Raw genomic sequence first — 26807 nt, forward strand, 5'->3', positions numbered from 1 at the left:
CATTGTTTCCATCATCTGGCCACACTGGCTCTTGCAAGTAGCGACAATTTTTGCATACAATAATTAAATAATAAAGGGCGAACGCCGACGCTGCGAAACGTTGTTTTTTATTGCTGCAATTGCTAAAGAATAGAGCTAGTGCCACCCGAGAAACGCAGGCAGAGCGGTCGCGAAATTGCAAGCAAGAGCCAAGGGAAAAAGCAGCGACGGCCCAAAAGTGAAAGCCCCAGAAAAAGTACAAAAGAGAGACGAAGAAAGAGCGAGAGAGAGGAGACGAGACGAGAAAAGAGTCTGGGCGAGAGAAAAAAACGATTATTTCAGAGAACACCGCGAATTTTTGTCATATTTTCCCATTTCCGTGTGCAGTGGAACGGGCAGCGCGTGAGCTAAGACCTGGTGAGTGGATTTTCCGCCGATATTCCCCGCCCGAGATCGAAATATATGTGTAATATATATGTAACCCCCAACCGGGCAGCAGAGAACACAGTAACCAGGAACGCGGAGGAAGCCAGCCAGAACTAACCAGCGCGCTGCCACAGAATCGCTTCAAGATTCTCAGCCACATTTACAGCGGGATCCAGATCCAGAGCCTGAGCCACGGGAGCCACCGGGAGCAGCACAGACCAGCAACCAGCGCCACCAGCACTCCACTAGCCGCCACCACGCTCCACAAACAGCCAGCCATCATGTTCGTCAACTCGATGACGTTCCGCGGCAACCCGGCGAATTATCACCAGCAGCAGCCGGCCCTGAACCACCACACGCTGGCCGCGGCGCATCATCAGCAGCAGCTGCACCACCATGCCGCCGCCGGTCATCTGGGCCACGTCGGCGGCGGTCATGCGGCCAGCAATCACCTGGCTGCCGCCGCCGTTCTCGGCCGGCATGGCCACAACTCTCTGGGCAGCGGGCATACGTCCAGCTCTTCGCACTCGACCGGCGTGGGTGTGGGAGTCGGCGGCGGGGCCCTGGCCAGCGGCACTAGTGGCGGCGGCGGCAGCGGCAATAGCTCGCCGGACAGCGGCAAGATCTATATCAAGAACCTGGAGCGGTCCATCGACAACAAGGCGGTGTACGACACGTTCTCCGTGTTCGGAAACATCCTGAACTGCAACGTGGCCAAGGACGAGGACGGTAACTCGCGCGGCTACGGCTTTGTGCACTTTGACTCGGAGGAGGCTGCCCGGGCGGCCATCGAGAAGGTGAATGGGATGCTGTGCAATAACCAGAAGGTGCATGTGGTCAAGTTTATACCACGGCGGGACCGGGAGCAGGAGAAGGCCACCCACTTCAAGAACCTGTACGTGAAGAACCTCAGCGAGGAGTTCACCGAGCAGCACTTGCGCGAGATGTTTGAGCCGTACGGCCGCATCACCAGTCACAAGGTATGTTCTTTTTGGTCACCTTTCCTCACGGCTCTAAGGCTGTGGGTGGGTGGGTGACAGGACTGCAGATGGACAACCATGTGGCACTGTTTCTCACGCACTCAGCCGCGCTCTTAGTTCCGCTCTTTGTCCCCTTGCTGCGCATGCTCACGGGATGAGAGAAAGAGAGAGATGTGACAGCGGGGGAGGACAAGCGACTGAGAGAGAGAGACTTGCACTTGGCCCATCTGAGCGGATTTGTTTATTTCATGGACTTGATCCTTGCAGCTCATGCTGGACGAGGAAGGGCGCTCGCGGCGCTTCGGTTTCGTGGCTTTCGAGAATCCACAGTCGGCGCTGGCCGCCGTGATCGGCCTGCACGGTAAGCAGCTGGGCGACAACAAGTTCTTGTACGTGGCCCGAGCCTTGAGCAAGGCCGAGCGGCAGCAGGAGATCAATCGCAAGCTGGAGGAGCGCAAGCGTCAGAAGGCCGGTCAGATATTCTACTACTAGGCCGGAGGACCAGGAGGAGTTTACTCAGAACCCACATAAATACAATATACACACATATATAAACCCTATATAGCTATTTACGAGAAATTGTATCGGCAGCGATCATTCAGGCAGCTGGCAGGCAGAGGTAGGACGCAGGACACTAGTCCTGCCATTACACATTTAGACGTAGGCAAAAACGTGTTGCAACACAGTTGAAATTTATAGAAACACACACGCGCATAAGAACAGAAACAGAAACAGGACTCGTACTCGAAATCGATATCGAATTGAAAGGATTTTCTAGGCATTAGGACAACAGTTTCTTAGCACTCACTAGCGTTTTTTTGGAATTAGATGTTTGTCTTTACTGTTGAATTTAGTGAGCAGAGGCTTCGGTGTCAGCTTCTCGCCTAAAAGGAACACATTGCGTACGTATTTCGAACATGTATTTACCCCCCACACACCCCAAAACACTCACTGGATCTTTGGCATTGTCGAGCTACGCCCAGATGACATGAATTTACACATACCTTATATATTATTATTAAAAGCAAAACAAAAAACTAAACAAACAAAAAAAAACAAAAAAAAACTAAAAAGAAAAATGGAAAAAATACAATTGATGTAATCCCTCTATTAACAATTGAAGCACTCACTCTACGTATATACATAAACATATATATATATATTATATTTAATGTACACGCTGTAGTTAAAAAGCGTTTATAATAATACTCACACACCCTACGCTATAACTAATACTTTTGACGACGAAAGGAATCAAGTGCAACCATTGCGAAAGCGAAACCCTACACGTAATTTATATAGTAGACGCAGCTGCGGATGGAAGGATCAAGAGAGAGATCGATGCTGAACAGGAAAAATAATTAGCAGCAGGACAGAGAACATGAGTATTAAAATTTTAGCAATTACAAGACACTTTTTGTAATTAATTGTACATTGTTTCAAGGTAGCAAGAACGAACATGAAACCACAAAACAGGACAGCAAAGACAGCCGTAAATGTAACGACAAAAAAACAAAACAAAAACTAATTGAATATAACACAATGCAATGTTTAAAATCTTTTAGAATATTATTACAAAGGCACGATATAAAAAAGGAAACTCTGAGACAGGCAGGCAGGCAGGCGTGTATACAATTTAACCCGAAATGAAAGCAAATACATACATAATTTAAGATTATTGAGCTTAATTTTTAAAATGTTTCCAAGAACAAAAAAGCAACAAAAATGAAAACCCAAGAAAAACAAAATATATTGAGAAGCAAAAAACCCAAAAGAAACTCACTCAAAATTTGTAAGACTCAAATTTTGCGTCTACACACAATGTATAGTTAAAACAGTACCACAAGAGAACAAAAAATGAAAATTACCTAACAGAATAGTTATATAAACAATGGCAATATTTAGGATGGCATAATTAATTAATTAATGTAACCTCCTTCCTCCTACCCCCCCTCATTTGACCATATTTATTTCCATTTACATTTCATTTCGAGTGGAGCTTACGATTCTAGTTTACCAGGACAAATGTAGTAGTATTAGGCCTTCCACACACACAACACACACAGACACAGACACACATATGCAATATGAATTTACAAGACAAACAAGAAAATTATCTAATTGAATAATATTTACACGAAATGTACAAAACAAAACAAAAAACAAATGAGATGAAAGAGAAAAAGAAATTTATTTTCCTTTGCCAAGCAAATGCGACATACTTTTTATTATTATTACAAATTATAATTGTAATTGAAACTTAATTTTTGGTAATTGCTTTTGCAGAATTTACCTAAAATAAACAACAAACAAAACAAAACAAAACAAAAAACAAGAAGAAACCCAAAAAAGAGAACCCTTTTATAGTGCTAAATTTTTAGAGAGTACAAGAAATGTTAATTGAAAAACTTACAAAAAATTAATTGATAAACTTACACACAACCACTAAAAAGCCCATTTCGAACACGCAACACATTAAAAAATTACTCAATTTTGCACATTTGCTAAATATGAGACATTTAACGATTCTACTCACAAAAATCTCACCTTTATTTCATTATTATTATTATTATTATTATTATGGCTTGGACTGCGCAAGTTCCACATATTATTGACTAGCGAAACCCACACAAGAAGCACAGAAGATAATACTGACACACGGATGATGGCGTATAATATATGCATTATATATGTAATTCCATTGAAACGAAACTCCTAATTATAAAACATATTACAAATACCTACTTATTAACAAACCTAAAACAAAAAAGAAAACAAAATGAAAAACGAAAAACACAAAAACAAAAACCAAGCGAAAATGAACAAGAAAAATGGAAAAACATTTAATGATGAAAATCAAGATGCAGTGAGCAGAGATATGTGAAACTTGAATAAAAATGCTTTTGCAAAAAGTGTTTGAAATTGCGACCCAGTGTGTATTTATTTCTTAATTTGTTGTCTTATAAATCAGGTTTAAATTTAGAGTTTAAGTTTAACAACAATTTTAAATAGTTTTGTATAACAATTATGATATTTTTGTGGGGATAATCCATTTTTGTGAATTTATACATTTTAATTTAAAATATTTTTTTTTAAGAATATTCCATCTAGCTAAGGCTCCGATTTCAAAAATCGATGCCTATTTAACAACCTGTTTCTGGTGATCCTTCCGCCACTTGTAGTACAATATCTCAAAGGGTAGAACCAACAGACTGACAGCAGTGCCTCCTATATACGCTATCCACACGTAGAACAAGTCATCCCAGATGAGATCGTGATAGCCACCCGGCTCTGTCTGGTCCATGCTGTAGTTCAGCTTGCCAATGGCAATGTGTTCGTGATAGGATCGCCGGAACCATAGATCGTACAGTCCACTAGCCTGCGTATGGCTCAGATATCTGTTGAAGGCATCGCGATATATAGAGTTTCTGGCCATGGGCATGGTCACTGGCATGAAGGGCACAAAACTAATCTCGTTCGATTTTCGAAAGGCTGGCCGTTGCATCTTGATCTGCTTCAGTTGGAGGAATGGCCATAGAGTATTGGTGACCGGATAACCGAATGAAGTATTGAGCTCATTCCGCTTGGCCAAAAACTCCACAAGCGCTGGTGTTATTTGAAAGATATCCAGATTCTTCTCCAGCAGATCCTTTCCTATAGAGTCATTCAATGTCGGGAGCTCCTGTTGGGATATTAAGATTTTACCGTGGGTTCGCCGTAGGTCCTCGTAGCTCAGTATCTTGTAGGCAGCCGGCGGATGAACCAATAGGGTAGCCAAATTGGCGCTGTAAAAGGTGCTTACTATCAGTCCCGCCATCATCAGCAGACTGTAGAGCAGGGTGCGGCTGAAGAAGAGGCGGCGGTTGGGCATGTCAAAGGACTGCGCCAGGATGGCCCTCAGCACGTGATCCGCAAAGATGTTGCCACACCTCAGGGTGAAGTATCCCTGCCCCGACTCCAGGAGCTGGGCATTGACCAGGAATAGGGCCAACACGACCATCAGGCCCAGGAAGTAGGGCCAACCCTTGAGGTTGAAGTACAAGCTGGACAGCGGCATGTCTGGCTCCACGGGTAGCATCAGAAACCAGCTGGTAATCTCCGCCACATAGCTGGGGTAGAAGGGTTCTGGGGCCAGCGTGGTCAGCACCAGTGGAAAGTCCACCAGCCCATCCCTCAACAGACCGGAAGTGACATTGTGATCGGGTGTCTCGCTCTCTGGAACAAGGTCCCATCGCACCAGCAGAGTGGTATTCAAACTCCTGGCAAAGTTCTTATAGAAATGTGTGAGATATCCCGCAATCTGGCGACGTCCTTCCTTGTCCCTGTAGATCACTGAACGTGGCACCAGACTGTACGGAATAATGGCGATGGGATGCCCATATAGATTCCCAACCTGTGGTTCAAAGTATCTTCTGACTTGGACTAGCCTCCGTCGCATCACCTTGAAGTGTGGAAAAGCACGGTAGCTATATATGAACTCCCGATTCGAACCCCTCAAAGCCAGGACATTGAGCATCTGATTGGAACGACAGTCCTCAAATAAAGACGTGATATTGGTATCCCTTGTGGTCATTAGTAAAACGTGAGTGCCGCGAATATCCATTAGATTTTCACACAATGCCTTCATGAGGTCCTCTGCTCCAGAATCCAAGCAAACAAGGGCTAGTATTTTCCTGTTAACTCTACCTTTAAGCTGATTACTTTGATTGGCATTAAAGTTGATATAGGCATAGTTCAAATCGAGTTCGTTTTGCCCCCAACAGGCTTCGGTTAGGGAAACCCCTTTATTTTGCAGCAACAGTAAGGTTCTGAAGGATAGCTCCAGCTTCAGGGAGTGTAAAATTCTTTCCAATGGAACATCCTGGGCTTCAACCAAAATAATTATAATAAGAGATATACTTTTCCACATTTTGCGCTTTACTCGCTATAATTTCTACGACAAATGACACCGGCCCGGGCTTCGTTTCTGTATTTTAGGGACCAGGAATAGGCTTCATTTATAGCCTTAATAGAAGGTTAATAATCAATAGATTTCCATTACGGGCACATTTCTTAACGATTAACATTGGTAATAGCTGGTTAATAAGGCTTATTTAGGTGTCCTTCTCAAACTCCACCTATAGTATCCTAGCTCTAGAAGAAACCCAAGGATACTAATAAGGGTTCCTATTACAAAAGCAATCCATATAAAGTAAAAATCATCCCACTTCAGATCACAATATACTTCTATGTCACTGTCGGTCTTGTAGCAGATTTTATTAAGTGCCCGCAATTCGTTGAAGCTTCGTTTAAACCAATTTACGTACAGACCACTTTCCTGGGTATTTCTCCTGTACTTAAGTAGTGACTTGTGAAAGGGGGAGTTTTCCGGCAGCGACATGGTGAGAAGCAGTAAGTCTACGAATACTATTTCGCGGGACCTCCGAAAGATGGGTCGCTGGAGCCTGACCTGTGCCTGCTCTAAGAGTGGCCACAATGTGGTGGTTACAGGATACGCATATGCTTGGTCCATTTGCATTCGTTTCCGCTGGAAATCTGCCGAGTTTGTGATCTCCAGCATGTTGCGATGTGTATCCATGAACTCCAGGCCCATGGCCTCCGTCATGTACTCCTTTTCGGCGGGAATAACGAGTATCTTCAGATTTAGAGAACGCATTTGCTGCCAGCTATTGATGGGATCGCCGGTCGGTGGATGAACCAGCCAAGTCTCCAGAACGGCGGTGTAATAGTTGCTCATAAAGAAGCCACCTATGAGGAGCATGCCATATATGGTCATCAGTTTGAGGGAGAGTCGTCTTGGCAAGACAAAGGGTTGTCCTAGAGTTCCTCGCAGGGCTTGGTCGCCAATGACAAAACTCCGCCAGCTGGGCCCCAATCCGGCCTCAATGCGATGGGCATTACCCAGCGCCACTGCCACCAGCATCATCAGGGGAATCATGCTTTCCAGTCGCAATCGCTGAACCAAACGATAGCGGGGAATGCTAGGCTCCATGGGCAGCATCAGAAACCAGCTGGACATCTCCAAGGGAACGTTTTGCTTCGCCGTCTCCAGGTCGAGGCCATCAATGCCCAGCGGAAAGTCCACCCCAGCCATTTTGGCCAGTTGAATGACCATGGCCAAATGGGTCATTCCTTCCTCTGGAACTAGATCCCAGCAGATTTTCAGTGTAGCATTCAAGGTGCTCGCATAGTTCCTGATAAAGTGCCACAGATATCCACCCAACTGACGACGTCCATCTGGAGTTCTATAGGCCACAGTTCGCGGCATTATATTATCGGGTAGTATCTTAAGGGTATAGCCACCCAGGTCCTTCAGTTGCGGTTCAAAGTATGTATTAATATGCGTCACTTTTCTCTTTATAAACCGAAATGCTGGAAAGGCTTGGTAACTGTAGACAATACTTCTGTCTGAGCCCTTAAAAGCGAGCACATTAAGCATTTTTTCTTCGAAACACTTTAGAAATAAGGCATTTATTTTGACCTCTGAGGCTGCAAACAATATGGTGTGAGTATCACGCATATCATCCAGGTTTTTGAAGAGATCTTCCATTGCCTCATTTTCGCTTTTGTCCAAGCAAACTAGAACCAATATCTTACTGTTGAAACTATCCTTCAGATACACACTTTCACTAGCGTTGAAATTCAATATAGGCACTGTTTCTTCAAAGTCTGTTTGGTTCCAGCACAAGCTATTATTTTGGTTTTGCAGCAAAAAGATAGTTTTGTAAGCAATCTCTACATCCAGAGACTGCAGAATATTATTTAAGGGCTCGCTGTATATATAGACAAAAGTTGTGATAACTACTAAAAGTCCCAGCCACATTTTTAAGCTGACCACTCCAAGCGATTCGCGTAAACAAACTGCAACTTGGCGGAACTTACACCTAGGGTTAGGGTAATTACCACAAAATCAGATAGAAATCAGTCAAGGAGCAAGGAACCGAAAGACAATAACAACTATAAGGTCATGGTTTTTAATTGCTCGTAAGGGGCAAAAGAGAACTGCATTTGTGGTTTGTTTTGGTTACGGAAAGTAAATTTGGATTAGGTGGTAAGGTAAAAAACAGGTAAATAAATACAAAAATTATAATAAAATTATATTATTAAAATTATACTTATAGAAACTGAAGCTAAAAGCTTAAAATTCTTAACTGGTTCCTCTTGGTGAGAGCAATTATGATGGGTGCGTTGCAACATTAATAAACAACAGTATATATTCCCGTTTTCTGCTTGTAAAAACTTATCTCTTGTTTTAAAAGTTTTCCTTTTCTTGTAAAGCAGTCAGGTTTCAATTTTATTTAAACACATTTAGGTATATATATAAAAAAATATGAAATATGTTGAGCCAATAATTAAAGACAAACTAAACATTATTTCAGATTGACGGTATCCAGAGTTTACTGTAGAATTAGAAATCTTTTCCCTTTTCGACCATACATTTAACGGTTTTTTGCCTATTTATAACAGTTTACAGATTATCAGGATTTCTAAAACGGTCACCTTGTTTTATGAAAGTTTATACCAGTCTATGCCACATTATTTATGTTTTATTAGATTTCCGAGCTCTGGCCACACTTTCACAAATTTACCAGTTTAATACAACAACCAGCTTTTTATATTATTATTTACCAGGAGTAAATGGGTTATATAAAAACGGTATCTATCGCATAAATCGACGGTAATGCTGTAGTCGCGAGTCAACCGGTTGACAATCGCACGAAATACGCAAATAATTCGCAATTTTTAACTGAAGTTGTGTAATTTGATTGGCAGAAGAGTGCGAGGCGAGGCGGGGCAAAAACAAAAACAAAGATAGATCGGGCGATATTGCGGCGATGACGTAGCCGCTCCGCCGCGTGCGTGCTTATATGTGACACACACACACTCATACATATTTAGTCATGAAAATTCCTAATCTTTTGCTTTACGGCTAATCGACATCTACTCATTTTTCTTTATCCACTTTCTTTACATTAGTACCGTTAGGCAGCGAAAGATAGAGAGAGAAGGGAAGCGAAACGATAACAAAGGCAACGCCAACAAACAAAACAAAAACACTCGGGCAAAACGGAGACCAGCGACAGAAAAAGCAAATATACACACAAAACAGACAGTTTGTCGGAAATTATCAAAATTAAATTTGAAAATTCTTCGAAATCGGATCGGGAGCAAAGCCGCGCCCAGCGCCCAACAGCACCACCCCCTGCTGACCACCGAACGGAATCATGAACGCCCTCCTGCGCCACAAGGGACGCAATCTGCGGACGAGTTACCTGGTCCAGAACTTCAACCAGCGGTGTAAGTTCCCAAGAAACAAAAACCAGCAACGGGGAGAGTGGGAAGAAGCCAGCTTATGAAAAATTTCCATTGATTTTACCCCCTTCTGATAGTGTGCGAGCGTGTGTTTGCGAGTGTGTGTGTGTGCTATCCAGTATTTTGTTTTGGCTGCACTTTCGCTGAACAGCTGATTGCTGTGTACTGCGCCGTTAGGCTGTGCGAATTACCCTGGGTAAACTCTACACTTCAATAATTTCCCTGCCACACGCAATCGAGTGATATAAGTTTGAAATCTTAGGATTAGCTGCTAATTTAATTACTCACTGTTATTATTTGTTTATGTGGACTTTAAATCGCGCCATCTGACAATCTTATATTTTGGTTAAGTTATAGAACTAGCTCAATTGAGACTTAAAAACCAGTTTTTTGTTTACTTTATTAAGAATTTCGAACAAGTTATAAGTGTCTTTTGTTATTTAATAATTCATGTTGAGCCTGAAAAAAAGAAAACCTATTTTTATAAAATTTTATAAAATTAGGTTTAATAAAAATAGTCTAAATAAGAAACTTATACTTTAAAGGTTCCACTGTAGTTACTAAATAACAAATCTTTCAAACAAAATCTTTATCAGATTAGCACCCGTCTTGTACCCATTTCTGACAAATTTTCGTAGAGAAATCTAAGAGATTTTTTGCCTGTAGATGTCACTCACAAATTTGGCATTATTTGCGAAACGAATTTAGAATTTCAGGGAATTTCTGGTAATTTCAGAGAATTTCTCTATAGCAAACGACAGGTGCCAAAGACAGGTAGAAGATAAAGCCAGACACAGCGGCACCTGCGAAAAAGTACAGTCACGCAGAACCTCTAAAGAGAGAGACCAAAAGAGGCTTCAAGTGCACCCGAAAATAGGTCTAAAATGGAAATCTAAAATGTTCAAAAAGAAACGAAAAAGAGGTCAGAATCGCCTACACTTTCTCCCCCTCCTCGGCTCCTTATTTCGCATTCACTTACCTTGAGCAATTGCCAAGAGTGAATAAGCGCTAAAAGAAAATAGTAAGAAAAAGAAAAGGAAAAGTGTGCTTGCTGTAAACAATTGCACTCTCGTCGCACATTGCTCAATGTTTGCCACATCGTTTATTTATAGAGGAAAATTCGCAGCGTAGAGAAGGTTTGTGTGGGATTTACATAAGCTATATACTCCAGGTGTTAACTCTCGAACGTTGCCGGCGATCTTTGCCTTTGCCATTATCAACTCGTTGTTGCGTCTACCTCCAAATCTCCAAATCCCAATAACAAACCGTTATCAAGCGGTTATCAAGCTTATCACCTGCAAAACTTTTCTTGTGTTTTGTTCGTTTTGTGATTAATAATTTATTGTGCGGTTTTGTTTTCACTCTTTGTTTGCCCCCTTTTTGTTTTCTCCTTCCAATGCCGGCTGTTTGAGATTGTTGAACTGTTTTCATTTTCTTAAAAAGAAAGAAAATGTGTTTCGGAAAAGCCTTCAGGTTGTGGGGGGTATTATTTACTGTGTATTTAGTTCATTGACCTGAAGAATGTAATCTTTATAAAAGAATATTCGTCCAATAAAACGTTATTCCATTTCAAAGTTCTTTAAAAGTTAAACCCCTCACTGATCTTCATTTCTCCAAACCAATTTCAGATCTCAAATCGAGTTGTTGCGCCTGCAGCTCGATCAACTCTACAGATGACACCGCCAAACCGGACGAGCGGCCAAGGAGATCCGCATCCACTTCGATGCTGGAGATAAGCAAAGCCCTGGGCTCTTGCCAGATCTACGGTCACCGGAGGTTCCAGACACAGCACAGCTATGGATACCATTACTCAGGACATGGGTTCAGGCATCTTCATGTCAGTCGACATCTGTTCGAGACCTCCAGCTCAAAGATCGATGTGACGGTCAAGAAGTTGAAGAACCAACAGAAGGAGAAGGTCGAGGAGATCATGAAGGAGGTGGCCAACGGCCAGGCAACGGGAGGGGTTAAGGGCGTTGAAGCCACTGCCACTGCCTCCACTGAGAAACCGAAATCGGAGGGCGCAACGATGGGCGAAACGTCGGCGACGTCTAGCTCGGCGACCACTGTGGCTAAGTCCACGGACAAATCTGTGGCCAAGCCAAAGAAGTCGCTGGGAACTCGTATTTGGGACGAACTGGTGCACTACTATCACGGCTTTCGCCTGCTCTTCATTGACGTGGCCATCTGCTCGAAACTGCTCTGGCGGGTGCTCAACGGCAAGACTCTGACGCGCCGTGAGAACAAGCAGCTTCAGCGGACCACCTCGGACCTGTTCCGCCTGATCCCCTTCTCTGTGTTCATCATTGTGCCGTTCATGGAGCTGCTGCTGCCGCTGTTCATCAAATTTTTCCCTGGCATGCTACCCTCCACGTTCCAGACCTCCAACGATCGGCAGGAAAAGCTGCGGCAATCTCTAAATGTTCGCCTCGAGGTGGCTAAGTTCCTGCAGCAGACCCTCGACCAGATGCCCGTTCAGCACAAGGAGCACAGCAGTGAGGAGGCCAAGCAGTTTGAGGCCTTCTTCACCAAGATCCGTAATCCCAACGAGGCCGTCAGCAACGATGAAATCATCAAGTTTGCCAAGCGCTTCGACGATGAAATCACTCTGGATTCCCTGTCGCGGGAGCAACTGGCGGCCCTCTGCCGAGTGCTGGAGCTGAACACAATCGGCACAACCACACTGCTCCGCTTCCAGCTGCGCCTCAAGCTGCGTTCTTTGGCCACCGACGACCGGGTGATTGCCCGCGAGGGCGTCGACACCCTGGATCTTTTCGAGCTGCAGCAGGCGTGCAAGGCGCGCGGCATGCGTGCCTATGGCCTTACGGCCGAGCGGTTGCGTTTCCAGTTGAAGGAGTGGATTGACCTTTCACTGAACGAACAGGTGCCACCTACGCTGCTGCTTCTGTCACGAGCCGTACTCGTCTCCGACGACAGCAACACCACCGACAAACTGAAGGAGACCATGCGCGTTCTGCCGGATGCAGTGGGCGCCCACACACGCCACGCCATCGGCGAGAGCGAGGGCAAGGTGGATAACAGGACCAAGATCGAGATCATTAAGGAGGAGGAGCGCAAGATTCGTGAAGAGCGCGAGGAGGAGCGCGAGGAGGTAATCGCCAAGCGAACGGCCATCAAGGAGGAGGCTCCCTCTCCCTATGTATTCTCTAAGAAAATGGAAATAGACGTGGACGCAAAGAAGTCGGAAGTGTGTGAGACCGATAAGGGCATCTCCTCCACCGATGTCCAGTTGCTGTCCGATGCCTTGAAGACTCTCTCGTCCGACAAGCAGCTTGTGGTTGAGAAGGAGACGATCAAGGAGTTGAAGGAGGAGCTGGCCGACTACAAGGATGATGTTGAGGAGCTGCGGGAGGTGCGCCAGGTGGTGAAGGAACCGGTGCGCGAGAGTCGAGCTGCGAAGATGCTCTACAACCGGGTCAACAAGATGATCGCGGAGCTGGATACGGTCCTAAACGATCTGGAGCATAGGCAACTCCAGATCAAGCAGGCAGACACCAGCGATTACGCGCCCTCCAGTCCCGACAAGGTGCCAAATATGGTGCACATCGACGAGCTAGTTTCCACAATTCGACGCGTAAAGGAGGCCTCGGACGAGGAGCGCTTCAAGGTGGTCGAAGATTTGCTGGTCAAGCTCGATGCAGACAAGGACGGTGTGATTTCAGTGAACGAGATCACCAAGGTGGTGCAGAGCATCGACAGCGAGGCCGTCAAGATCGACAAGAAGCAGCTGGAGGAGTTCACCGAGCTGCTGTCCAAGCAGGCGACGCGGCGTCGTCATGAGGAGATTGTCCGCATCGATGACCTCATGAATAACATCAAGGTGCTAAAGGAAACCAGCGACGAGGCGCGCCTCAAGCACATTGAGTCTGTTTTAGAGAAGTTTGATGCCGACAAGGATGGCGTGGTGACGGTCAACGACATCCGCAAGGTAATTATCCTTGAAATAACTCGAGTCAAAGGTATGTTTCTCATATTCTGTGTATCGTTAATAGGTAATGGAGTCCATTGGCCGTGACAATATCAAACTCAGCGAGAAGGCCATCGAGGATCTTATTGCCATGCTCGAAAAGGAGCAGGTCCTGCAGGCCGAGCAAAAGATTGAGAAAGCGATTGCGAAGAGCATGAAGGAGGCTGAAAAGCTAAAGAATGAGGTGGAGAAGACGGATAAGGACCTGGCCAAGCTAGTTAATGACATTCACGACTCTGCCAAGGAGATTCAGGACATTGCCCACGAGCTAGGTGCTTCGTCGTCCTCTGCGGATAAGCTCGACGATAAAGCTAAGCCGTTGAAGGAGGAGGTAAGTCTTGAGAGTTTCTTTTCCTCCTATATCCTAATGTTACAATTGCTTTTTTTTCAGCCCGCATTCAAGGACACGGCCAAGACGCTCAAGGACAATGCGCCGGACCTTGACGAAATAGCACCGAAAGTTCTGCCTGTGGAAAAGAAAGATGATCCCAAGAGCAGACCGCCAACGAAAAACTCGGCTGGCTCCGATCAAAGCGGAAAGTCTGGTGGTGGAGGCGGCGGCAGCGGTGGCGGAATTCCTGGCAGCGGCACTGCGACAGAAGCAGTTCTGCGGGAGGCGGCTGAGCGGCAAATAGAAAAGATTCTACCCCAGACGGAAATGGGCCTGCCACCCACGATACAAACACCACCACAGAAGAAAGCAACGGCTACGGCCAGTGCAACGTCGTCGACGAACTCGTCCAAGAAGCTGCTCTGACCGACTGAGGGAGAGCCTGGGCGCGTACCTAAGCCGAAGTGATGTGGTGGAGATGAGAGTGGCTGCTCGTGTGTTCAGAAATGTTCTGACTATAGTATGAGTTGATTGTTAACACTTAACATAAAGCGGGGGCAAGTCCCCAACGAGAAATTGAAACTCTGTATTTAACTGCATCCGAAATCCTTGAGCGGGATCAAGAGTGCCTGTTCTACTTAACGCCTGGCTGTAGTTTGATATTCTCTAAGTAATGCACAAAAAACCAGAAACTACTAGAAATACATATGAATAACCACACTTAATCCTACGTATCTTGATTTATGAATGTCAAATGTCCTAGTTTTATGTTTTCAAACCTCCATATATGTGTGTTATGTAACCCCCAATCCACGGACGACTTCACTTGGCCCCCAAAACAATATTAGCGAAGCGATTGTGATCATTAAGCGAAATGTTATTTTACGATTTAAACCCTATGCTCTATTAAAAAACGAATTAATTGTAGGCGACAAGATATTGAATTTGAATTGAAACCGCGTGATAACTCTAAACAATAATAAAGTGTGTGCTTGAAAACGAGTTAAAGAGAATTTGTAAAATGTTTCGCAATAAAAGTTAGTATAAAAAAACAAAATTTGTAGTATTATTTGCAGTCTCAACAAGGAGTGTTCATTTCAATTATTTTCCATGCCAAGTAGCAAAATTTTCATCAAAATTAAAACTCATTTTACCCGCAAAGCAAAAACCTTTCGGGGGGCATTTTAAATAATGAACTCCAACCACCAAAGAATGGCTCTTACAAACCGCATTGATTGCTCAGAATTATATTTTTGCATTGTTTATGGCCCTGGGGGAGTGGTTGGGTGGTCAGGGAACTAGCTTGCTTGCCTGGCTCGCTGTGATTCGCAATCGACAACCGCAAAACCCCAACTTTTACGGCAACCATCAGGACTTTGGCCGAGGCCAAACTGGAAGCAGTGCATTGCAGCACCATGTCCTGGGCAATAGAAGTAATAAAAATTACCACAAAATGTTCGAAAATTTCATCTTTGCCTGGCCACTGACCCATAAATTCACATCATATTCCCCAAAACTCGGCCAAGGGGAGGAAGTGTGGTACTCGTAAAATATTTAAAACTGCTCTCAGATATTTTGGCATTCTTTTTGCCGGGTCACCCGCAAGAATCTTGTCGTAAATTTCGACATCTTTCAAATGGACTATTGATCCTGTGATCTATGGGAGTCTAGGATCCCCATAACAATCATCCATCACAATTTGTTCGCCAAATACCAAGTAAATACAGCGAAACTTTCGCCCCAACAACGAAATCGAAAACAAATAAAGGCAAACCGATGGAAAAGAATAAAACGGAAATTTATTTAAAGGTAAATAAAACCGCCAAAACGCGAAACAAGCCAAATAATAATAAACTTCAGCCCCTCTGGGAGCCAGCGAGCTAGCTGCTGCGGGCCAAGTGAGGATTGTTGTTTGCAATCAGGCAAAACCCAACAACCGCAGACAAGCCAACTCAGTGGACCAGCGCAGGAGGAATTCCGGGATCCGGTCTGACTCTGACTGGCCCTGGACAGGATGGACAGGAAAGTTGTGCAGAGTGTCTCGGCGAAAGTTTGCTCAGCTGAAAGTGCTTCGAATGCAACAATGAAACCCGAAATCTGCCATGAATTGCAGACAATCAGTGACAGAGACCGTAAGACAGACAAGCGGACCCGGCGTATTTAAAGTATTTTTGCCATGGAATGAAGTTAATAAGTCTGAAGCCAACGCCCCGTAGAATCTCTGTGCCAATGAAATAAAGCAGCAAGACGATAACAAACTCCGGCGGGGAAAAAATCGCAAAATTATTTGAGGAAATGTTACAAAACAATTAAAAAGTTGCAAGACTTTCATGAGTCAATCAAAAGACCGGGAACCGCAACGAGTTTCTGAAAGTTCCTCAACTTTGCGGCACTTTAAATGCCAGACAACACAGGCCAGCAGCAGACAACGCAATACGCATACGCCCCGTTGTATGGCATGTGAGTGTGTGTGTGAAGAACGGGTATGGGGTGAAAAACATCCGTCGCCCTCGACTTATGCAATTTGTCCTTGCTGAATTTTATTTTCTGGGCAATCAGAGCCAGAAGCCGAAAGCGAAACTTTAAAAACTGCTGCAGCTAAACAACGGACGGAAGTGGAGGACTGTCAGAAAGTCGGCTGCTGTCAGTTACGGCCCTTGGCATGTGCTCCACATATTTCGCATTATAACACGAGATGAGCTAGTCGGAGGCGGCGATGCACACCAGATGCAGATGCCTAAATGAATTGCTGCCTTTCCAAAATTTAATTTATTTTCCATTCGGTCTGCTCTAGTAGCTGCATATTGCAATTAAAATCTATAAAGATATTTTTTCCGCACTTAAATTGAGTTATCGTTGCTTTAAAATAAACTGGATAATTCAGAGAATTTTGTTTATTTAAATAAATATAAAGCAGAAATTGTAAGAGTTCATTTTCATAGATTTTTCTTTGAATATTGAAGAAGAAACCTGCTATATTTTTATACATACATATATAAATCAATTTTATTTACAATCTTGCTAAGTCAAAACTACTTAAAAAAGACACTTGGGTGTTACTTAAAACCTTCTCTAATTTTTTCTTGGTACTCGCTTCTGGAAAGGATCCCCCAGGCGGTGGAACCAGCCGTACCTCATGCTGGTGGCCTCGGGATAGTTGTACTTGGCATCCGGAGTGCGTTCGTATCGCTTCTCTAGATAGGTGGAACGTTGTCCACTCTGCAGTAGCTGCACCTCTGTGGGCGACACCGATTTCATGGGATTAATGGGATTCTTGTGACACAGGCCATAGTCATTTCGCTCCAACGGTGACAGATCGTAGGAGAATATTGTGGACATTGTGGGTTTGTAGGCGGACTTGGTCACCTTAAAGTCGTTCCCTCCAGAAATGGGATTCTTTCGCCGGAAATCGGGGAGCATCACTGGATTGGTGAGTGTCCTACCGAAGGCTATGATTTTTTGGGATTCTATCCTTCTAGGGGACACTGTCGTCTTTGGAGGAACTTCCGTAGTTATCCTCGTCTTGGTCTGCTCTGTCTTTTCTTTAGTTAGGAAAGTTTTAACATTTGGGCAAGGATTATGCTTCTGCTCTACATTTGGTGGCTTTTCCGGAGTCTTTTTAGATGTCTGACGAGGTGATACTGGTGGAGGAGCTGATAGACGGGAAGGAGCTGACATAGCAGGAGGAGTTGATACAGTAGGAGCTGATTTAGCAAGAGGAGCAGCGGCAGACTTAGCCACCGGCTTGACCTTTGCCCCACGCCGGAGGGAGTGTATTCGGGTGGATTCCACCGGTGACGCGGGAATCGCAACAGAGAGCATTGTATTAATTTGCGATAAAATTTTTTGCTTGTGTGCACTTTGAAATTTTGATGTAACTTGTTTATTTATAGGGCTAAACATTGTTGATGCTAATACAGAAAATAAATTTCTATTGCTTTCAACGGAAAATGACTGAATTATGCCTGATATAGTGATTAGTCCATGGCCTTTATACAACAATATTCCCAAACATATTTATTATTCATTTTGGGTTGTTTTCCTTTTTTATTTTGTAATAAACCGTTTTTCTATTTTGGTTAGCTTTAAAGCACTATTTTTCTAAGCTCCCAAACTGCTATGAAATGCTACCAAAAAAATAAAACCCTTAAAGCAAACTTTAAATAACCAATAATTCCCTTTGGCCAACGAGAGTCTTTATGTCTTTCATAAATGCCGATTTTGATTTTCGATGAATGGTAATCCCCAGCTGAGTTTTCCTTTGGCCTTTCCCTTTCCCTTCTTGTTTTTTTTTGCGCTCGTAACCCGAATTTGTGTTTATTTTCAATTTGTGTGTGGTAGTGTGAAAATATAAAGTGGATTATACAGAGATAAGGGCGCTCTACAGACACATTTTTCTCCCATTTTCCGTGTATTTTTTTTCTGGTCAAAAGGAAGCTCTGGTGGTGGTGTTGGCCCGCACGTTGGCCATAAAAATATAGCAGATATGTCGCCAGACTGTGAAATGTTTATATGCATGGAGGTCGCGTGTCGTCGTGGTCATCGCCGCCATTGCAATTGCACTGCCGGGTAAGCTCTATAAAGCTGGGAACCGAAGGAATCGACAGGTCCTTCCTCCGGCATTTCGGTCAGGCTATATCTTGTGACTTTGATTTGGTCGCATTTCAATTGGCTTGTTTATTTCCGAATTTATTCTGTTTACTTGCTTTGGCTTCGTTAAAGGTGTTTGTGTTTTGGGATATTTCCGGAAAGTTTGTGCTTGTGTGAGGTAGTTCCTTCACCTGTACTTGCATAAATTAGCTGCAGGACGTGTGTTTTTATTGTTATTTTTTCCCTAAACTTTGCTATCTGTTGGTGAGGAAAATATATCAATGAAAAAAGATACTTTTGCAGCAATATTTGAATGGTTTACATTCGCATTTAAGAAATTTATCCCAGATAGATTTCTCCACTTCAAGTCCTACTTCAATATGATAGATTGTTCTTCTGACATGAGCTAAAAAATGGAAGGACTTGCAACTTTAATAAGACAAAAGTGCGCGACAGCTGAAGCACTCGCAATTTCCTCGACCCTCGCTGACCATTAGTGGAAATCGTCGCTCCATGCACCAACGATGCTCCTCGTTACTCGCACTTCGATTTTTCCATTTCCATTTTCTTTCGCTGGCTGCATTTTTCTCCATCAATACCTTCCTGGCGGCTCCCATTCCCAGCTCCAATCCTCTCCAGCTCCTTAATTTGCACAGCATTTGTCGCCATTTGGCTTTTAGTTAGCGGAGCGAAGAACGAGAGGATGGAGAGGGTGGCTCTGGGACTGACTGATGGAGCTGCAGTTGCACTTTACTGCAATTGGTTGCACTTTATTCGCGGTTGTGCGTGAGTGCAACTGGAAACTTCCAAATGGAATTGGCAGTGCAGCAACTTGCAACTTCTAAATTACATTATTGCCTTCCGCCCCGTAACCCGGTAACCCGCCACCCGCCACCCGGAACCCGGAACTGAACTCCTCACGGACATATTGTGTTCCTAATTAAATTGAGTATTGCCCATATCCGAAACCAGCTCACGTATTAATGTCCTAATGACTAGCAGGCAGATCCGCCGATATGCCCGTCAAAGTTACTGTAAGCGTAATGAGCTCTTCTCATCTCAAGGAAGAGATTCACTGAGGGAAAATGTTTACAGATTGGGTTTCCTAAATGATAATAATTTAATATTTTAAGAATGAAATAACTTGTAGTTTTCTTTAACATTATTTTTTAGAAGTTAGCACAAAACTATTCTAGAAATCAGATTTCAAAAGCGATTTACTTCTCAGTGTTGATTTAAACACTTTGCTGATATGGGCAGCTGCCTCCCGGCCAGCAGGTGCTGCTCTTCGGTAACATCTCCAAGTTCAACAGGCACATGGCCAATAAGCACAATCGACCTTATAAGCGGCCATCAAAGGACGCAGCTTGTTGGCCAGACCAAAGTTCGTTGACTCAAAATGGCACTTTTGGGGCGAAGCCCTCGCAAACATCTACATAAGCAGCAATGGCAGCTCCAGGACAGAACAGAAGCTGGGATCCTTCCGAGGAGATGCGAAAGGACTAAGTCAACAATGGCGTGTGCATTGCTCGGTTTATTAAAAAGGGCTCAGGCCCAGGTGAATGTCTGAGCGCGCCGTTTGAAACATCAGGTGCCGGGGCGAACTCTGGCCCTCTCCCCTGCTTGTCGTGTGTTTACTTAGCCGAGACACACGCAGCTTACGTATACATAATATAGAGATAGAGTCGTGGCAAACCGGGCCAGTACCCGTCTGCACTCAATGGTCAAAGGTCATTTGCATTTTGCCGCCGTCAGCGTGTCCCGGGAAATCCAAACAAAATATAAACGTTTCCCAGCTGCCGGCGAGCAGGGGTAACGGCTGAAGCTAGAAATACAAAACTGATTAAATGGCTGAGATTGGAGGGGCAGAAAAAATATCTTTAATAAATAAACAAGTTAAGTTGAAGACTCTGTTTTTTTTTCTTGTATTAAAATATATGTTTTTTGATTACTTAAGAGGATTTAGTATAAATTAGGAGTTCAGGAGTTATTTAATTTACAAATATTTTAGATATTTTCAGTATAACGTAAAACAAATACGTCTCTTTCCTTTTTATTTATATTTTTCTTGGTGCAGCTTAAACCTGGCCGATAAGTTGAATGAAGGTATGAAGGGAATGCAATAAATTTAATAAAATCAGATACAAATCGGCGACTCACGACCATGCAACAGAAAATTATATTATATGGACTTTCCAACAATGATTAATTGACAATTTGCTGAAATATGTTTCTTGCATGCCGCAGGCCCAACAAGGACTGCCGACATTTTCAGCATGTAAACACATTTCCATTTTCATAGCTCCACTCCCGATCTCCCATCTTCTTCAAATCGCTCGTCATTAATTTCCACACATCGACGCGGGAGTGGGGGGAATACTTGCCCCGCTCCGAGCTGGAAGCACTTGAAACTGTGCTCCAAACCTTGTTTATCCACAACAGCGTCCTCAACTTTTATTGGGTCCTTAGTTGCGATGACGATGGGGGGTGTTGTGGGGTTAGAAGCAAGAAAAACAACAATCAACACCATTTGACGCTACAAATTAAGCTCGAAGCAAACAAATCGTGGTAAGTTCCCCTGGCTTTGCCCCGCCAAAAGTTTGTGCTGTTTTTGGCTCATGTTGTTGCCTTGTTTTATGTGCCTGTTGTCTTGCGTACATCCCCCCCTCAGCTCTTTCGATTTTCCGCATTTTCTGCTTATTGCCTGGCCCTATAAGCCACCCTTCTTCTTCGATTGCCTCAAGGGCAATTTCTTGTGTTCGGTGTGAAGCAGCATTTTCGATTGCCCCGATGCTCACTATTTATGGAGCAAAAGTGCTTAATCAAATGCCGAAAACGGGCAGGAGCACGCACCGAACACCGAACACCGAACACACGGCGTATACTTAATGCTGGCACATGGCCCGGGGCCAGAGACACTCGTTTCTCCATCTGGGGTTTGCTCCATCTTGTGCAAAGTGCTAATGAAGCCATGGCCCTTAAATTGGAAATGTTTATTTAATTAACAAGCTCAACGAGAGCTTAACTATTGATGGAGCTGCCATTTAAGAGGGTGAGTGTTTTGTTTTTCGAAAAGTTCTATAATTCTCAACAACATATGCTGAAGGTTATTAAATAATAATAATTTAAATAGAGAGCTGTACTTAGAGCTCCTTCAAAGAGTTTTTCAAGTTTATAAAAATAAGTTTTTTATAAGCTCAAAATATTTATTTTAAATTGTATTAATAAAAACTATTATTTGATCTATATTTCTAAATTGAAGTGCTGACTAAAATTAAGCAGAAAATTGTTGATTTTGGTATTCTGTTCTGATTTTTAAATTCCTTTAGTTAGTTTTTAATTAAAATCAAAAAATATATTAACAAATCGAGCTTTTTCATATGCTGCCGTCGACTAATGCATTTTGATTGTCAATTTTGATAAATGCCTTTATTAATTCATTTAGCGCTTGAACCCGCGGCCACGGTAATAAAATTTTAAATAAAATTCGTTGCGTTGGCAGGGAAAATAAAACAGATTTTCCTAAAAAAAATAGAAGGCAGAGGAAAGTGCGACAACGTGTGTAAATTGGGAGTGAAAATAATTGCATTTTTGTGATTCTATTTGTCGGTCCGTTTTGTTTGCCGCCATGCTTAATTTATTTATTTGGCAGTCGTCGCAGTTTTGTAAACGTTTGTTTTGGGGGCACATTGGGTGTTTCGTGATGGCACGTGTTTAATCCTAGTAAGTGTGGGCCACACCTCCCGGATCTGCTCCAGCCAGGAGAAGGAGGAGGGGGAGGAGGGGGAGGAGGAGGAGTCCACCCTCTGCGTTCCGGTGTCCCTTACTCCAGCGCACGGTTGTCATAAAATGTTAAATATAAATTTATGGCGGACTGCGCGCTGCTGGCATACTAAGCACCGCATCTTGGCTCTGCCATGATGTTGGATTCAAAGTCGGATGCGGATGAAGGCCCCCCAGCTTGGCTCCTCTGTTGGCTAAGCACATTAGCCAAATGAAGCTGTTTCGATTACGATTACGTTTGGACAGAGATTTTGTTGCATTTTGAGATTTTGTTGTCAGCATTCGAGGCTGGTTGTTTCCCTTTTAAGTAGGACCTAATGCCGGGTGTTCCCGGGTTTAAAAGGAGGCCCAAATCAATAGCAATTTGCGCAGAATTTTGCTAGTTATTATTATGGTATAACAGCTTCATTTGTAATTGTCTCAATTTGTGACATCAATAACTCGATTAAGGCGATAATTGTTAATTCGCATATAGAATGGATTATGCGCATTTGCCATTATTGCAGCAAATTCAATTATTTATTTTATTTCATAGCGATTTAATTAAAGCTTGATGGCGATGACAGCTACAAACTGCATAAAGTGATTATATATAAAACGATTTAATTGTATTCCAGTTAGTGGGATGTTTTAAGGTTATTTCATTAAGAATGTGTGCAGAAATTTGTGTTGTAAATTTGATGACAGCAATTTGTGGTATTTATCACTTCTAAATTGCAATTAATGTATAGCTTTTATTAGAAGTTAGATGCCATAAGGGAATTTCTATTAAATAATTTGGAATTTTTTAACTAAATAACTTTTTATAATACTAGCAGGCTTTTTGGCATCATATTAACTATCATAATATTTTTTTAAGTATTCAGAAAATTCTTAGCTCTTGAACATACATAACTAGTACATAAAATATAGATACATTTTTTTTTAATTTCCAAAGATTATTAAAAACAATTCCCATGGCTGGCCGCTATGATCGCGCTGTGACCATTTACTCGCCCGATGGCCACCTACTCCAGGTGGAGTATGCCCAGGAGGCGGTTCGCAAGGGCTCTACAGTGGTAAGCCAAGATGTTTCTTTTCAATTGGAAGATATATTTCAATGTACTCCTTACCTCAAGATTGGTCTGTGCACCACAAACTCCATAGTTTTGGGCATGGAGAAAAAGAACGTGAACACCTTGCAGGAAGAGCGAACTGTTCGCAAGATCTGCATGCTGGACGACCATGTGGTGATGACCTTTGCCGGCCTAACAGCCGATGCCCGGATCATAGTCAGCCGAGCCCAGGCAGAGGCGCAGAGTCATCGCTTGAATTTTGAGAAGCCCGTGTCTGTGGAGTACATAACGCGGTGGGTAACACTAAACGGATTTTGGTTTTTCCATTACCCTTCTTGCACTTTTCCACATTTTTCCAATGCAGATTCATAGCCCAGATGAAGCAGAAATACACACAGAGCAATGGCCGGCGTCCATTTGGCTTGTCGTGCTTGGTGGGTGGCTTTGATGAGGACGGCACTCCACACCTGTTCCAAACGGAGCCCTCGGGCATCTTCTACGAGTGGAAGGCAAGTGGCACCGGACGCTCGGGTGCCCTGGCCCGGGCGCATATGGAGAAGCATGCCGACGAGATTTTGGCCTCCGCTGATAAGCCCATGGCCACGCTGAAGCATGTGGTCCGCACCCTGGTGAGTTCAGCCACGTTGAATCAGAACCAACTGGAGGTGGCTGTCCTCGAGCACAAGCAGCCGCTACGGATGATTGATCACCAGGTCGTCGCCGATCTCGTGAGGGATGTGCACCTGGAAATGGAGGAGGAGGTCAAGCAGCGGACGCGCAAAACCCCACGTCCTTGATTCTGGACACTGCCAGCGGGCAGGAGAACACTTTACGAGATACTCCTAATCAAAAGTTGATAAACCATTCCTTTCCTGGCATCGCATAGCTTGGTTTTTCTTTTTGGGCAATTCAATTTCGGCCAGGGAGATGGGGAAGGAAAAGTAATCAGCAGGAAAAATGTGTAAAGCGGGGCAAATCACTTAATTTGTCTCGAGGGCGTATTTGTTTACTTTATGTCCTAACGTCCGCTCTTTTTTTTCCAGCCAACCAAGTTAAAAAGTTTTAAGTGAAAATGGGAATTGAATTTGCTAAAAAAAAGTAAGAGAAATGCGTGAACACCAGCAGAAAATGTTTGTCTAGTTGAGCTTTGATTTTTTTTGATGTTATTTAAAAATTGAAATCTCGGATTAAAGAAAACAATTTAAAAATTAGTTTAGCAATTTCTCGTTTAATCTCTGATTTATTTCAATTAACAAGGGATTCAGTTTTGTTCTTAGTGTAGCCGCTGTCGATTTTCTGTTAGTTCCATTAAGGCTTTCCTGTTCCTGGCACACCTTTGGCTCTCCAGGCTGTCATATTTCCTAGAAAAAGTTTTCCGGAATCGAGTGCTTCAATCAGAGGCGAAGGACTCCAAGCCAGGCTGTGGTGTGAGAATGAGCAAACTGCAGCTGAAACCAACGTTTAACCCTTTAGGCTCGTCAAGCCCGCTTGGATTATTTCGTCGGTGAGCAGGAGATTGCCAGCAATAACCGAGCAGGAGTTTAGGATCTGCTTACGCACACAGTAGTTGTCAAAGATGCCAGCAGCAGCAGGGTCCACAGTCTCTCCGGTGACCAGGTCGAGACCCACGGAGAACTCAGCGTCCCGCTGCGCCTCCGACAATTTGACAATGGTGTCCTGGACATCAAAGCCGCTGTTCGCGGCCAGGGTCTTGGGTATTACCAAGAGGGCCTCGGCAAAGAGGTGGACCCCCAGCTGAGCCTTGCCATTGATGGAGTGCTTAAATGTCTGGAGCTCGCTGTGGGCCTTCATCTCAAAGGCAGCGGCACCAGGCACAACGCTGGCATCCCGGATAGCATTCTGGATGGCATGGAGGCCATCGCGTATGGCATCCTTAATGGCTATAATCTGGTGACGAGCCTCGCCGCGAATAACGATCGTCACGGAAGTGGGATTGCGACAGTGCTCCACAAATGTGTACTTCGTTTCGCCCAGGATCTCCTCACGAACGGATCCGGCGAAGCCCAGGTGCTCTTCCTTCAAGTCTTCTAGTGAATTCAAGGCCTCTCCGCCGCAGGCCCTCACCAAGCGCTCCATGTTCCTGGGCTTGGCACGGCGTAAGCCCAGGATTCCCTCCCTGGCCAAGGCCTCCAGGGATGGCACATCGATGCCCTTCTGAGTGATGACCACAAATCCCTTCTGGTTTCCCTCGCATACCCGCTTCTTCAGCTCTATGATCTTGTCCAGGCGGAGATCTATGAAGCGATGCTCCTCGGTCACATAGTTATCCTGTTCTTGGGCAGTTTTGTAGCAAAAAGTGGAAGTCACAGAGGTTTTCTCCAGCTCCAGGGACACATTACAGGTGAGGATATAGGCATCCTTCAGTTTTTTCGGCATGTTTACATGACGTCCTCCGTGATCCAGGACTAGTCCCTCAACTAGCAGCGTCTCCAGGCTGCTGTGCTGTAGCATTTCCATCAGCTCGATCATGTTAAGATCCAGCTGATCCTTGCCATCGCCTCGAATGGCCAGGACAGCATCCACACAGATCTCGGTGAGCATATCGGCCAGGCCGGACTCCAGCTTAGTTCTCAAGCTGGTTCTGGCCACAGGAATTAAGGATTCACGCTCTACGGGCATAGAAATCTGAAGAGATTGGAGCACCTCCAAGGCCCGATCCTTGGCCAGCATAATACCTTCCACCAGGATGCGGGGATGCAAGCCCTCTTCGATCAGCAGGCCTGCTTGCTTCAAGAGTTCACCAATTAGTAGGACCGTGGAGGTGGTGCCATCTCCCAAGGAATCGTCTTGGGCCGTACTGGCCCGTGCGATCATGGCTGCCGTGGGGTGGCGGATGTACATCTCGTGGAGCAGCACATTGCCATCTTTGGTGATCTTGATGTCGCCTGCGGGCGAAACAAGCATCTTGGTGGTGCCCTTCGGTCCCAAATTGGAGGCCATGAGTTTCTGCAGAGCGGTGGCCGCGGTGATATTGATGCCGAGAGCCTCGGCGGCTCGGGCAATTTCAGCTTTTGGATTGAGGAGACTTACAGCTGCCATTTTCGGTTTTCTCGAAGATGATTTAGATTTAAATTTTCAGGAATATAAATCAGCAAGGCAAGGCAATGTCCAAATGACAGAATAATTGATGACGACTTGGGTGTGGCCAATTTTGAATTGATTCAGACTTGTTCAAAATACCAAAGTGCCGCATATGTAGTAGGTCCTGACGAATAGCCTTCAAACATTCCTCTTCACATGATAGAATTATACAAGGTAGTCCACTCGGCAAAATCATAGTCCCCTGATGTAAGTGCGAGTGAAATAGCATTCAATAGTTAGTGTGAGTGAAATGGCAACAT

The 26807-nt window shown here is 44.2% G+C and overlaps 6 protein-coding genes and 1 pseudogene across 7 annotated transcripts; 3 read left to right on the top strand and 4 right to left on the bottom strand.

Moving 5' to 3' along the window:
- The first annotated feature begins 10 nt into the window (after positions 1 to 10).
- Positions 11 to 4313, top strand: LOC108070871 (polyadenylate-binding protein). 2 transcript variants are annotated; one of them, XM_017161506.3, is made up of 3 exons: positions 11 to 396; positions 476 to 1385; positions 1653 to 4313. In XM_017161506.3, exons 2-3 carry the CDS (start codon positions 687 to 689, stop codon positions 1875 to 1877), a joined length of 924 nt encoding a protein of 307 aa, XP_017016995.1. In that variant the 5' UTR covers positions 11 to 396; positions 476 to 686; the 3' UTR covers positions 1878 to 4313. The 2 variants fall into 2 exon arrangements, with proteins under 2 accessions (XP_017016995.1, XP_017016996.1); XM_017161507.3 differs by having other exon boundaries at positions 479 to 1385.
- A 211-nt stretch (positions 4314 to 4524) lies between these two features.
- Positions 4525 to 6294, bottom strand: LOC108070749 (uncharacterized). Its single transcript, XM_017161346.2, has one exon. It carries the CDS (start codon positions 6292 to 6294, stop codon positions 4525 to 4527), a length of 1770 nt encoding a protein of 589 aa, XP_017016835.2.
- Positions 6295 to 6474: 180 nt separating this feature from the next.
- LOC108070750 (Ionotropic receptor 60b) lies at positions 6475 to 8208 on the bottom strand. Its single transcript, XM_017161347.2, has one exon. It carries the CDS (start codon positions 8206 to 8208, stop codon positions 6475 to 6477), a length of 1734 nt encoding a protein of 577 aa, XP_017016836.1.
- Positions 8209 to 8939: 731 nt separating this feature from the next.
- Letm1 (Leucine zipper and EF-hand containing transmembrane protein 1) lies at positions 8940 to 14742 on the top strand. Its single transcript, XM_017161525.3, has 5 exons — positions 8940 to 9041; positions 9363 to 9683; positions 11327 to 13647; positions 13712 to 14017; positions 14078 to 14742. The coding sequence occupies exons 2-5, from the start codon at positions 9611 to 9613 to the stop codon at positions 14441 to 14443; spliced, it is 3066 nt and encodes a 1021-aa protein (XP_017017014.1). The 5' UTR covers positions 8940 to 9041; positions 9363 to 9610; the 3' UTR covers positions 14444 to 14742.
- A 2347-nt stretch (positions 14743 to 17089) lies between these two features.
- Positions 17090 to 17695, bottom strand: LOC108070796 (uncharacterized). The gene has a single exon (XM_017161396.3). The coding sequence runs from the start codon at positions 17693 to 17695 to the stop codon at positions 17090 to 17092; it is 606 nt and encodes a 201-aa protein (XP_017016885.2).
- A 5559-nt stretch (positions 17696 to 23254) lies between these two features.
- Prosalpha4T2 (Proteasome alpha4 subunit, Testis-specific 2) lies at positions 23255 to 24328 on the top strand. Its single transcript, XM_017161375.3, has 3 exons — positions 23255 to 23448; positions 23509 to 23738; positions 23810 to 24328. The coding sequence occupies exons 1-3, from the start codon at positions 23347 to 23349 to the stop codon at positions 24240 to 24242; spliced, it is 765 nt and encodes a 254-aa protein (XP_017016864.1). The 5' UTR covers positions 23255 to 23346; the 3' UTR covers positions 24243 to 24328.
- Positions 24329 to 24653: 325 nt separating this feature from the next.
- LOC108070763 (T-complex protein 1 subunit zeta pseudogene) lies at positions 24654 to 26638 on the bottom strand (annotated as a pseudogene).
- Positions 26639 to 26807: the final 169 nt, after the last annotated feature.

Source organism: Drosophila kikkawai, chromosome 2R (assembly GCF_030179895.1).
Source record: "Drosophila kikkawai strain 14028-0561.14 chromosome 2R, DkikHiC1v2, whole genome shotgun sequence".
Classification (NCBI taxonomy): domain Eukaryota; kingdom Metazoa; phylum Arthropoda; class Insecta; order Diptera; family Drosophilidae; genus Drosophila; species Drosophila kikkawai.

Bases quoted from the DNA above. Each gene is read 5' to 3' on its own strand.
- LOC108070750 (XM_017161347.2), bottom strand. From the start codon at position 8,208: ATGTGGCTGGGACTTTTAGTAGTTATCACAACTTTTGTCTATATATAC.
- LOC108070871 (XM_017161506.3), top strand. From the start codon at position 687: ATGTTCGTCAACTCGATGACGTTCCGCGGCAACCCGGCGAATTATCAC. The intron at 1,386-1,652 runs GTATGTTCTTTT...TGATCCTTGCAG, and splicing joins GCCGCATCACCAGTCACAAG to CTCATGCTGGACGAGGAAGG.
- Prosalpha4T2 (XM_017161375.3), top strand. From the start codon at position 23,347: ATGGCTGGCCGCTATGATCGCGCTGTGACCATTTACTCGCCCGATGGC. The intron at 23,449-23,508 runs GTAAGCCAAGAT...CCTTACCTCAAG, and splicing joins TTCGCAAGGGCTCTACAGTG to ATTGGTCTGTGCACCACAAA. The intron at 23,739-23,809 runs GTGGGTAACACT...TTTCCAATGCAG, and splicing joins TCTGTGGAGTACATAACGCG to ATTCATAGCCCAGATGAAGC.
- LOC108070796 (XM_017161396.3), bottom strand. From the start codon at position 17,695: ATGTCAGCTCCTTCCCGTCTATCAGCTCCTCCACCAGTATCACCTCGT.
- LOC108070749 (XM_017161346.2), bottom strand. From the start codon at position 6,294: ATGTGGAAAAGTATATCTCTTATTATAATTATTTTGGTTGAAGCCCAG.
- Letm1 (XM_017161525.3), top strand. From the start codon at position 9,611: ATGAACGCCCTCCTGCGCCACAAGGGACGCAATCTGCGGACGAGTTAC. The intron at 13,648-13,711 runs GTAATTATCCTT...TATCGTTAATAG, and splicing joins CGGTCAACGACATCCGCAAG to GTAATGGAGTCCATTGGCCG. The intron at 14,018-14,077 runs GTAAGTCTTGAG...CTTTTTTTTCAG, and splicing joins CTAAGCCGTTGAAGGAGGAG to CCCGCATTCAAGGACACGGC.